The 13,342-nt window shown below is 44.8% G+C and overlaps 1 protein-coding gene across 2 annotated transcripts in view; it reads right to left on the minus strand.

The window, feature by feature from the left end:
• Positions 1-13,342, minus strand: part of LOC126245033 (uncharacterized) — a 336,256-nt gene that overhangs the window by 72,656 nt on the left and 250,258 nt on the right. For both annotated transcript variants that reach the window (XM_049948285.1, XM_049948286.1), the window contains exon 2: positions 1,140-1,276. In XM_049948285.1, coding sequence (XP_049804242.1) covers positions 1,140-1,276 — 137 coding nt within the window. The remainder of the gene's footprint in view (positions 1-1,139; positions 1,277-13,342) is intronic.

Below are 13,342 nucleotides of genomic sequence, written 5' to 3' on the forward strand. Positions count from 1 at the left end.
TGTTTTCTGCGCTGGGACATCATCTTGAAGACAGCAGGTTGGTGAACTATAACAGAACCTTCGTATTCCACACAGTGCAGTGGAAACAACTAGGCGCCTCACGTGTACTGCATGCACGGAACAAATGTGCTCAGTGACACGGCATCTGCAGTAATGCAGATGGGGAACGGAGGATGATCGTTATTGACACCAAAAATCAATTCACTCTTCCTTTCTTGCCGTAGTGTGTGTGTGTGTGTGTGTGTGTGTGTGTGTGTGTGTGTGTGTGTGTGTGTGTGTGTTCGTAAGGGACAAAACTGTTGAGGTGGTCGACCCCTAGGCTTACACACTACTTTAACTTATGCTAAGAACAGTACACACCCATGCCCGAGGGAGGACTCAAACCTCCGGCGGGAGGGGCCGCGCAATCCGTGAAATGGCGCCTCAAACCATGCGGCCACTCTGCGTGGCTCGCCATATTCTACAGCATCAAGAAAAAAAAAAATCAATTCAGTAATAGAGGGAAGTGTGATCGTGTATGTGGAGTAGAAGGCTCGACTCCAATAAGCAAGTCCAGCTGTGTGTATGTGATAAGTTCCTATGGGACCAACTGCTGATTTCATCGGTCTGTATGTATGTTGGAGTAGTTATGTGGAGATGACGAGGCTTGCACAGAATAGACTAGTGTGGACAGGGGCACCAAACTAGTGTTCGGACTGAACCTAACAGCAACAACAACTTATTTGCCAGGAAAGGGGAAAACCAAAGTAAGAACACTCTGGGGGATGCTCGACTTGAGATGGTTTTACTTGCAATCGCCGCCGCGCGGGATTAGCCGAGCGACAGCCGGCACGGTAGCTCAGCGTGTTCGGTCAGAGGGTTTCGCTATCCTCTGTAATAAAACAAAAAAAAAAAAAAACTGAGTGAACGGATCAACGAACAACCTGAACAGGTGTCTTTAGACGTCCGCCACGAACAAATACAACGAACAATATAGAACAAAATGAGATAAAAAAAAAGCGGTCTAAGGCGCTGCAGTCATGGATTGTGCGGCTGGTCCCGGCGGTGGTTCGAGTCCTCCCTCGGGCATGGGTGTGTGTGTTTGTCCTTAGATTTCACACACATTTGAACATTTTGCTATCGCCGCTGTTAATACTCACCGGATATTTTGCGCACCTGGAAGAAGTCTGGCGGCCCCGTCTGTCCCACAGAGGCGATGTGGTAGAGGACGGTGAGGGCACCCAGCAACACCACAACCAGAGTGGCGCGCACGCTCGGCCCCATGGCCCAGCTGCACCTGCAACAACCACCAAAACACTCTTTGAGCAGCAGCTCACACGTCAACAGCCTCTGGCCACTGTGTCTGCTATCCCACACAAAATCAGAGACATTTTTAGAAAATGTTGCTCGTCAAATTATCGATGAAAGTAAAGCTATTGGTGTTTCGAACTGACTAACCCAGCCAAGTCTAGGGGGACCTACAGTTTAATGTGAATTCCAAACTACGGTACAACTCATTTTTTCGTGAATGAGATTTTCACTCTGCAGCGGAGTGTGCTCTGATATGAAACTTCCTGGCGGATTAAAACTGTGTGCCGGACCGAGACTCGAGCTCGGGACCTTTGCCTTTCGCGGGCAAGTGCTCTACCATCTTTGTTTGGAAGGTAGGAGACGAGGTACTCGCATAAGTGAAACTGTGAGGACGGGGCGTGAGTCGTGCCTCGGTAGCTCAGATGGTAGAGCATTGCCCGCGAAAGGCAAAGGTCCCGAGTTTGAGTCTCGGTCCGGCACACAGTTTTGATCTGCCAGGAAGTTTCATTTTTTCACATTAAAAAGCATTGACAAAGATGAAAGTAAGTTGGCTCTGAGCACTATGGGACCCAACATCTGAGGTCATCAGTCCCCAAGAGCTTAGAACTACTTAAACCGACCTAACCAAAAGACATCACACACATCCATGCCCGAGGCAGGATTCGAACCTGCGACTGTAGCTGTCGCGAGCTTCCAGACTGACGCGCCTAGAACCGTTTGGCCATAATGACTGGCTGAAAGTAAGTGTAAGCGACAGATGGAAATAGTAAGAATGATCGAGGGTCGAACCCGAGGCCTTTGGATCTGTAGGCTTAACGTGACTAGAATTACGCACTGACTGACAGCTGAGCAATGAAGCTGGAGGTATCTGTTCGCCGTCACGCACAAGATGGCTACGGTAGCGGCAGCTTGTGAAGGCAGCCATTAGTCTTAACACCTGGTAACAGTCAGCTGAGGTAGCAGAGAGATATGACAACTGCGCACGGGACAGGAGGCTTGATCAAAATGCTGTTGTGACTGGTTGTTGCTATGGTAGCAGTCCTGATACCGGAATAAATACCGTTGTTTATTTGGGGCTCCATCCTTCAAGCCCAGTCTTACGCTCTATTCGCGGGGCTTCTACGCCACAGTTACTTTTAATAAAAACGAACCGGTGTTAACGTTGTAGGTCTTCTTCGATTTGAGACATCCTTGGCAGTGTTCTATGCTGTAATTATTGATAGGAAAACGGCATGGGTGTTAACGAAAATAATCTTCATGAGCTGTAGGCCTTTCGTTGGTTTATATGCCATAACTGTTATAAAAAAACCGTTTTGGAAGCATCGACTTCTGACAAAGATTCCAAGTGTGCTGTTGCTTTTTGGTCTACTGGACTAACTTTGCTGATGTTTATGTTTTCTGAACTTTTTGCAGTTCACTGTTTACTTACCGTTGTCAAAGTATGTCCGAATCTAGAAAATAAAATCAGTTTATTTGGTTACGGAATGTTAGTGAATTATTACTGTGTGTATAATGGGAGAAACCTGTTAACTGGTGACCACAGGAATACAAAGGATGATAGAAACCATTTAAAACAATGACTTCGCATTATGACTTCGAATAGGTCCTAATGGAAAGACAACCTTTACATTGAGAATATCTGCAAAATCTGGTTAGTGACTTCCAAACACAATTTCCGAAATGCAGTGACAAAGTTATTCCAACAAGAGACGAGACAGACCGACGGAATGAAATCACAGTGCTAAGGAGGAGTTGTGTGACATAAACGAGAGTTGGTAGGCGTGTTTCTGCATCTGAAAGACTATGTATATTCAGATTTCGCGTCAACTCCATAAGAGTTAACTAGTAGGGCAATTAGGGGATGTATATCAGATTTGCTTTAAATACATGCTGTAACGGACTGGCGATTAGTTACCTTTGAGATTGGACGTGGTGAGCTGATGTTAGTCAAGAATGCCTTCAAGGCGGCAAAGACGCCGTATCAATACCTCAAAGAGCTTGAACGAGGGAGGCTATGAGAAGCTGTTTGTTCCTTCTGCGATACTGCAGAGAGACTTGGCAGCAATGTAGCCACTGTACAAGATTGGTTCAAATGGCTCTGAGCACTATGGGACTCAACTGCTGAGGTCATTAGTCCCCTAGAACTTAGAACTAGTTAAACCTAACTAACCTAAGGACATCACAAACATCCATGCCCGAGGCAGGATTCTAACCTGCGACCGTAGCGGTCTTGCGGTTCCAGACTGTACAAGATTACTGGCAGCGGTAGTCACGAGAATGTACAGTCGCAAGGAAACCGGGCTGCGGACGACCACGTGACATTGTCGACAGGGAAGACCAGCGCGTTCGGTGTACGGCTCTGGCTCGTCGTACTGCAACTACAACAGCAATCTGGGCAGGAGTTCGCATCACAATGACACACCTAACTGTTATAAGCGGGTTACGTCAAGGACAGCTCCGAACCACATGCCCTGTTGCGTGCAGTCCACTGACCTCAAACCACCGTCATTTGCGACTTCAGTGGTGTCATTGCCCACTGGAGGGCAGGGTGGAGGCCTGTCGAGTGCCAGCAACCTACCTGTCTGCATGTCTGAAGCTACACCTGGATTTATGGTCTGGGCTGCGTATGATATCAGGAGCACTCTCGTGGTTCTCAGACTGCAAATCTGCCTGTTTCGACCTGCTGTGCTAGCATCCACAAACATTACTCCAGGGGGTGTTTTCCAGCAGGATAACGCTCGCCCATATACCGCTGCTGTAATCCAACGTGTTCTACAGAGTGTCGATATCTTCCCTTGACCTGCTCGATCACCAGATCTGTCTCCAATCGAGCACAAGTGGGGCATCATTGGACGACAACTCCAGCGTCATCCATAAACCGCATTAACCGTCCCTTTATTGACCGACGAAGGGCAACAAGCATGGAATTCCATCCCACAGATAGACATCCAGCACCTGTACAACACAAAGCACGCACGTTTGCCTGCTTGCATTGAATATTCTGGCGGTTGCACAGTTATTAACGCAGCACCATTTCACATTTGCAATGGCTTATCTCAAGATTACTGCAATCTACGATCTCGCAATGTCAATTATTTAAATGTGTTACTTAGACAAATGTATTCCTGAAATTTCATTTCTCTACATTAATTATTTTTTGGTGTTGGGATTTTTTCCGTCAATGTATAACAATATGCCCTCCGGAACCTGCATAGTTCACACGTTTGGCAAACGCCAACTATTAGTCAACCATAATATTATTGCACATGGGATTAGGGTGCTTCGGTCGGCTTATCGTGATACTGCACGAGGAGACGCTGAACTACTTGATAGTGTAATCGTATGTACAACCGCCTTGAAATATTCACAATGCGATGCGTTTTCCTTAGTCACCACTGTACTTGTTTGCTTTTAGCATCACTGCATGTTACTGTCAACAGCTACTGGAGGCCAAGTGCTTCGGGTAATACCAGCAACAACAAAAACAGCCACGTCGACGAAGTTCACATAATGATGGAACAGGCGGGCACTCCCGTAGTGACGTAAGCAAATAACAACGTCAGCTCGGGTGAGAGCATGAGCAGCAACCGAACATTAATAAGCAGCCCCGAAGTGCACAATGTCAAATGGACACAATTCTGTCAAATGGACACAATTCCAAAGCAGTTACTGGCATTGACAGTAAACAAGTGGACCCATGCCACGGAAAATGAAGAAGATAGTTACTTATTACGGCGGCAGAACCAAACGGACGAGCAAACGGCACAAGGGGGACCGTTCCGTATGTTGGTACTACAGGCACTGTGGCTGTCTACACGCGAGGTGCACGTCTACATGTTCGTTCCCAAACCACCTCAGCGGTCTGCAGTGGGCGTAGCAGGCTGTTCCACGAAAGTGCCGATCATAAACGAATGAGTCATTAGTTCTGCAACATCGCCAACTACATAACCTAAATTAACCAGGACACCACCATCAAAATTGGCCCGGTTACCAGTGACGAACCGACCACTGCCACACATGTAACAAATACAAGCATGTTTGTTTACTGCGTCGCGCCGTCTGTATGTGACTGACAGGCAATTAAACTTTCGCCGTCTTACCTACTCAGGTTATCATTTACGTACACTACCACACAGACAGAACGAAGCTGCAGCGGGGGGTGGGGGACATCTCCATCTAACTGCAGCTAACAACTCGCCAGTTACAACATATGGTGAACGTGAAGTGACAGTCGGTCTGGGCTCCAGCCGAAAGTTCAAAAGGAGGTTCGTGTTAGCAAATGCTATTTAGCCAATACTGGGAGAGGATTTCATTCACCATTAAAAACCGGAAACAAATCTTCGTACGGCACAGATCTAGTTGGGTAGAGCTGTGGTCACAGCTAAAACAGGCAAAACAATCAGTTCACCACATAATTTCGTTGTACCGGAAGCCAAACAGGAAGCTATCGGTTGCATAAGTGAAGTGCAGCATACTATGGTGCACTATACTAAGACAACACGCAGCTAACCAGTCTTAACTGCCATGGAGATTTGCACCCCACCATTTATCGGTGGCAAAAGCAAAAGTTGAGAAAATATTACAAACGTGTACAATATGCAGGTCCGACAACAAGTGGACATCACCGTTACGTACACCAAAGAAGAAAGATGGCATCTGGAGGTCCTGTGGAGATTATTGTGATTCCAATGCGTGTCCCATACACGACTATGCAGTCACTATAATAGCGATATGAGTCGGATATGTTCTGATGTCCCCCTGCCTCCTCTTTCTGTTCATCTTCTCCATCTACCTTTCCCCTTTCTTTCTATCCATCTATTCTTTCCCCCTCTCGCTGACCTTGAGCCGTATTTTATTGTCATTGGCACTGCCAACGAAACGTTGACTGTTAATTGAAGTCTCCTAAAATGAATGGTAAACTGGTTGGTATTATTGGTATATAGGATATGAGAGACCTCTCCTGCTGCTAGATTTGTGAGGATAGTAGCTTCAATGACAGTATTTCGAATAGTTTCAGTCTGGAAACGAGTTGGGTTACTAAGTTTCGTATGATTTATGTTCTGTGGTGATGTACTAATCATAAGACGATAAGTCGTAAATAAAACTTCCCTGTTATCGGCTGAAACAAATCGCGAGTCAGAAAACAAGAGAGAACTATATTTAAAAGAAGAAAGAATATTTATAGAAAGTTTGTCTTATGTTTAAATGCGCTGCTATCTTAGTTAAAACTTACTGCAAGTAGGAAAACGAAACGCACTTTTTCAGGCGTAGCAAGGCACAGCATTTACTTTCTCATACGCGGTTTTAACAGACCTGGACATTGTTGTTTAAAAAATTACAGATGTCTGGAAGTTTATTAGACTATCCTGTAAGAATCTGAAGTAAATCGGTCAAGATTTATGGTAACAACGTTAAACAACGACTTGTCTTTATACAATAGTATAAATTTCACGAATGTATTAGCCAGTGTTACAATTTTTAGCGTGTCTGGCTGTAAAAAGGCTTCTAGCAAGATTATGGTGGCATCCCCAAGACTTTAGTGATAACACTCTTTTGTATTGTATTGTATTGTATTGAACTGGGGACCTAGAAACGACGGAGAGGCTTCGTCCCGCCGTAGCCGTCAGTGGTTCACAACCCCACAACAGGCGCAGTCCACTCACCGCAACGCCGCCCCACACCGAACTCAGGGTTATTGTGCGGTTCGGCCCCCAGTGGAAATTAGCAGCCAATAGGTGGGTAGCTATTGCGCAGTTCAGGAGATTGCCTGCACTGTCGTTAACCACTTTGTGCCGTAGAGCTGCTAGAACAGGTTTCGTGATGTTTTCGGCGTGGAGAAGAAACAGTGACAACGAACATGATTTTGCCGTAAAGACTTCAGCGGCGCCAGAATGAAAGCAGAACTCAGCGGTTAAAGAGCTTTGCGTATGATGGTGCGTTACTTTGTCTCACTACGCGCAATTAACCCGCACTGTCACGTGCTACCCGCGCAGTAGCGGCGTCGCTTCGTAGAAGTAGCAGGGAAGTACGTCACAGCCAAGGTTCCTTCGTGAGCAACATACCTGTTGCAAAGTGGTCCCTACACATCAAATGGTGTCGCACCGCACTTACCCGTTACTGTGCACCACAAATGAAGCTTAATGAATGAAATTGGATTATTGGGTGTCTGCAATGATGGTGGTAGTAACACAAAGCGTGTAAATTTAAGCTATTTGGCGTTTTACCGCTACATTCACCGTGTCGCTATCATTATGAAATAACTATTCAGAGTTATTGGACTGGATTATGCTGCAACGTCTCATATTTGTTTTAATATTCACGAAGACGAAAAAATACACACCTCTCTCGACTGTAATCGGTTTGGAAGCTTTTGTATCGCGATTGTTACGCTAGAATGATATCACACCCCTCCAAGAAAAGTGCAACAGTTGAGAAAACTCGACTTAAAGAATTAATTCTACAAAACTTACATTGAAACACTATAAGCTTTCTTTAGTAAATATTGTTGGCAGTAAGTTACAGTATATTTCTCGTGCACATTGGGGTACTTAACATGTATCTTTCAGCGACAAACTAGTAATTGCCGTTTTTTACTTTTGCCACTTTCGGTGCCGGGGCGCGATACAAGCCTACAACCTATGGAATAGAAGATACGATGGCGTGCTGAAAAGTAATTTTCTATTGTGTTCTCGTGTCATGCAAATTACTCCGTCGACTTTCCCTCTTCGCTGGCGCAAGTTGCAACCTTTTGCCGCTAGAGGACTGCGAACTGAAGGCGTGTAACATGGCGGTGTGGAACACAACTACAGGGTGTTCGGAAATTCCAGTTACAAGCTTCTAGGACATGTGGAGGGGACTGAGTGCGTAATATTTCGAATAGGAACCCACGTCCGGAAACGTACCGTTTCCGTTCTACAGACATTTGAAAATATCCAGAATGAGATTTTCACTCTGCAGCGGAGTGTGCGCTGATATGAAACTTCCTGGCAGATTAAAACTGTGTGCCCAACCGAGACTCGAACTCGGGACCTTTGCCTTTCGCGGGCAAGTGCTCTACCAGCTCAGTTGGTAGAGCACTTGCCCGCGGAAGGCAAAGGTCCCGAGTTCGAGTCTCGGTCGGGCACACAGTTTTAATCTGCCAGGAAGTTTCATTTGAAAATATGTTTGCTAGGTACGCATGCAATAGAGTAGTCAGGGCGGGGGCTGATTACGTCGGATCGGCTGATGCCATTTGACTTCTACCATACCTCTCTGACCTGGTTAGAGCCTCAAACACGTGTCTGTGGGTGTCAGAGCAACATTACTAGTGCACTTTTGCAGAGTACACCGACATGATCCTTCCGAATGGCGAAGCTCACGGTAATGGAAGAGCTGGCCGTCGCCTTTTTCCACGACGTCCGACTCCATCGCACACCCTTTTCTTCACTGTTAAGCAATGCCTTCGAGAAAGGGTACATTCATTGTCAGCAAACATGATTGTGGTGCTCCAGCTGAGGCCGCACACCCGACATGGAAGAGGCCGTACTGCATCACGTTGAAGAGAACCCGTCAACGAAAATACGAGAAATTTATTTGGCTATTAATGAGTGGAATTTTACAAGTGGTGAACAGTGTCATGACTAATCAATTACTTGTGAAAGTGGTCGCATTACCAATATGTTTCCAAATGATTGTAGTAGTACGGAAACGGTACGTATCAGGACGTCGGTTGCAGTTCAAAATATTATCTACTTCCTCCCTTCCCCAAGTTGGTTCAAATGGCTCTGAGCACTATGCGACTTAACTTCTGAGGTCATCAGTCGCCTAGAACTTAGACCTAATTAAACCTAACTAACCTAAGGACATCACAGACATCCATTCCCGAGGCAGGATTCGAACCTGCGACCGTAGCGGTCGCTCGGCTCCAGACTGTAGCGCCCAGAACCGCACGGCCACTCCGGGCGGCCTTCCCCATGTCCTAGAAGTTTGTAACGGGAATTTACGAACGCCCTTTTATGTCGGCACCTGAAAAACAGCGTGCTGCAATCGAGTTTCTACCCGTAGAAAACATGCCTCCGATTGAAATCCGTAGACGAATGAAAGATGTGTACGGTGATGCCACATCATACACGAGCGCTGCGACATCTGCCACAATCCGGCACCTTGGGTTCTGTCATCGATCATCCTGCATACAGTCCAGATTTGGCCCCATTGAATTTTCATCTGTTTCGAAAAAAGAACATTTTCGACGACTTCATTTCGACAGGGACGAAGCGGTGCATGTAGAGTTGAGATTGTGGCTTCGTCAACGAAGTGAAACATTCTACAGTGACGGTATCAACAATTTGCTCTCTCGTTGAGGTAAATGTGTTCGTCGCCAGGGTGACGTCGAGAAACAAATATATAGACATGAAGAATTAACGTGTACAATGTTAATGATGTTTGTTTAATTTTAAAAGCTTTAAGAGTTTACAGATAAAATTGGAGGCATTACTTTATTAGTTTTCAGTATACCGTCTTAGATTCGTATGCTTTTACTATGGAAAATGCCGTGTGGCTAGGGCCTCCCGTCGGGTAGACCGCCTGGTGCAAGTCTCTCGAGTTGACGCCACTTCGGCAATTTGCGTGTCGATGGCGATGAAATAATGATGATTACGACAACACAACACAACACCCAGTCCCTGAGCGGAGAAAATCTCCGACCCAGCTGGGAATCGAGTACGGGCCGTTAGGTATGACATTCCGTCGCGCTGTCCACTCAGCTACCACGGGCGGACAACTTTTACAATAATGGGCATTAATGAAACATACAGTGAGGTTGTCTGGCGTTCCATGAAATGGTCTCTGCGCTCTAGTAGCGTATGTTTTGTTGGTTGGTTGGTTGTTTGGGGGAAGAGACCAAACAGCGAGGTTATAGGTCTCATAGGGTTAGGGAAGGATGGGGAAGGAAGTCGGCCGTGCCCTTTCAAAGGAACCATCCCGGCATTTGCCTGGAGCGATTTAGGGAAATCACGGAAAACCTAAATCAGGATGGCCGGACGCGGGATTGAACCGTCGTCCTTCCGAATGCGAGTCCAGTGTGTATGTTTTGTTGAAGACTGAATTTTGGTACGAATTAATTAGTTGCCACTAATGTTTCTTTTTCTTGCAAATGGTTTACAGTGGTTCTTTGTTTCTCAAGTATGTAAGCGATTATATGGCTCTAAGTACTGTGGGACTTAACATCTGAGGTCATCAGTCCCCTAGACTTAGAACTACCTAAACCTAACTAACCTAAGGACATCACACACAGCTATGCCCGAGGCAGGATTCGAACCTGCGATCGTAGCAGCACAGTGGTTCCGGAATCAAGCGCCTAGAAGTTTAGTAGTAGATGATGTAACATCACTGACAATGTTGTCGGTGAACAAAAAATATTTAGTCCGATGACGAAAGTTTCACTTGCTGTTTATGTAATCGGTACAAAGACTGACTTGATGATCAATTAACACTTCTTAAAGTGAAGCATCAGGAGAGAAATGCTTATTCCACTTCAATATGGCATACAAAGCTTGGTTTTCTTGCAAAAATTGAAGTTAGTTTGAGTACAGAATCATTGTTTTATGAAATGTATTCGCAAATTGCGAATACGATTATACACCACCTATTCGACGTACTAGTAACATACGAAAATTATTGCCGGACGGGGACTCGAACCCGGATTCCCGCTTTAAGCGAGCTGTCGCCTCAACTGCTTTGGTTATCCGTGCAGGACTCACGAGCAGACCCAAACTTCCAGATGCGCAACTGTCTACGTCCCTTCGTCGTCACATTCGAACCGCATAATTCCCGCACAGGGAGAGGCGTTATTTTTGATTGTCAGGTTGCCTTGCTTTGGCATGAAATACAATAGGGCAGAGTTTTTGCTTTACAGTGTCTGTATAGTTCGAAGCATGTCAGAAGGAACATTGCATCGAACTATTCTGTTTCACTCTTCCTGGTTTTGCTTTCCTTTGTCTTTCAGTGATTTGAATTGTTCGTTAGGTTTTCCTTTTGACTTGGAGCCACACTTTCCCGTCTTTGGATTTTTTTTTGTTTTACCCATGAACGAATTTTTGTGATTTGGAGTTTCTCAAGTTGTTCTGTTTCCTTAAACCAATTTGGTTGGGTTTTCTTGTTGCGGAAATAGCCAAAAACTTTTTATTTATCACTTTGAGTTCATTGTGTTCATAAGGGCTTCTGAGATTAAGTTTGTGGATTTGTTGTCTAGGTTTAATTCTTCTAGTAGAGAGATGAGGGATTCCCGGTCTTGAGGTTTTTGAAGGTTAGGATTTGTTCTGCGCAGGATCTCCCTTCTTGAAACCTGCTTTATTATTATTATTATTATTATTATTATTATTATTATTATTGTTACAGTGCCGCAGAAACTAAGGAAGCAGTAATAGACCTAACCTAGAAACATGCCATTATGGGCAAGAGTTTTGCCGAACCCCTTATAATATTTTTCGAATCCCCTGTGGGTTCGCGAACCACAGGATGGGAAACGACGATTTACGAGATACTTAGCCTTGCTCATAGTGTTTCAGCAAAGCTCAACATTGTCTCTGGAGCAGATAGTGCTACCCTGTGTCTGATTCAAGTGGAAGGCTTCAATCAGAGCCTGCGAAGGTTTTGTGATAAGCTAGACTGTGTCTTTCTAGACTTTGGCATAGGTTTAACAACTGTAGGTTCCTCCTAAACGGGTGAAGTGTGCACTACACACAAGAACCTGTTGCCCAGGTAATTAGCTGACTGTGTGTGGGGTACACACATTTCCGCCCAGTACAGGTTAAAATAGCTGTGGGGAAACCTGTAAGAACCAAAGAAATGCCTCCCCCCACAGTAGGAAGCATTAAAATCCTGGTGGTTAACTGACGATGCATTCAAAACAAAGTGCCAAAATCTGAAGCACTCATAAATGCGCTGAAGCTGACGTAATAGGCACAGGAAACTGCTAAAAACCCGAAATTGGCAGCAATGAGATTTTTTGAGAAAATTTGAGTGTATGTAGAAAGGATAGGCCAATGAAAGAGGGAGGTTATGTATTTCTTGCAGTAGACCAGACACTCAAATCCACCTATATATAAATATAGAAACCGAAGAGAAACCACCACACTACCTTCTGATATAGCCGTATACTTCAGTTCGAAAGTATGCTAAGCTCCCTACTCATAATGTAATCATCAAGGGATATTTCAGTAATCAACTGAGTAGATTAAGGTTTTGTTAGAGGTGGGTGTGTCAAGAAATCCTGCGGAATGTTACCTAATTCCTTCTCTGAAAACGACCTAGATCAGATTGTTTCGGAAAGCCACTCATGATGAAAATATATTGGATATAACGACACCATCGAAATTTTTCTTTGATGATGTCAGCATTGTAACTGGTATCAGTGATCACGAGGTACATGTGGCAATAGTAAATCCTTGCAAAGGGCACGTAAAAGTAGAGGAAGAAATTTGTTTCTTCAGTAAATTAGATGAACCAGTACTGTCCTCTTACTGAGGAATTTAAAAGTTTTATCTCGGGACAAGAGTGTGTACAGGACTGTGGCTTAAGCATAAAAAAAAAAGTTGACCAAGCATTTGATAGATACATACCTAGAACAGTTCATAAGGGGTGGTATCCTCTGTGGTATACAGTCACTGCAAAGAAACTGCAGAAGAAATATTGCTTACTGCATAATAGGTATAGAACAAAGCATAGGGATATAGATACAGAGAAGCTGAATGAAAAGCGTTTGGGTGTCGAGAGGGCAATGCGTGAAACCTTCAGTGAGTTGCTTGCAGAATATTATCGAAATATTTTTCACAAAACGCGAAGAAACTCTAACGTAAATGCTGTTAGTGTCACCAAAGTTGGTGTCCACACACTCATGGGCGAGAGAGGAACTGAAATTGAGGGTAGCAATCTCCGTTTTCAAATTTTCCTTCACAAAGGAAAACTGAGTACTACACCAATTTAATTCTCGAACTATTGAAAAGGTGAGTGAAATAGATAGGCCTATAAACCTCCGCGGCGTTGAGAAATAGCTGAAATCGTTAAAACGGAACGA

The sequence above is a fragment of the Schistocerca nitens genome, chromosome 1, assembly GCF_023898315.1.
Source record: "Schistocerca nitens isolate TAMUIC-IGC-003100 chromosome 1, iqSchNite1.1, whole genome shotgun sequence".
NCBI lineage: Eukaryota > Metazoa > Arthropoda > Insecta > Orthoptera > Acrididae > Schistocerca > Schistocerca nitens.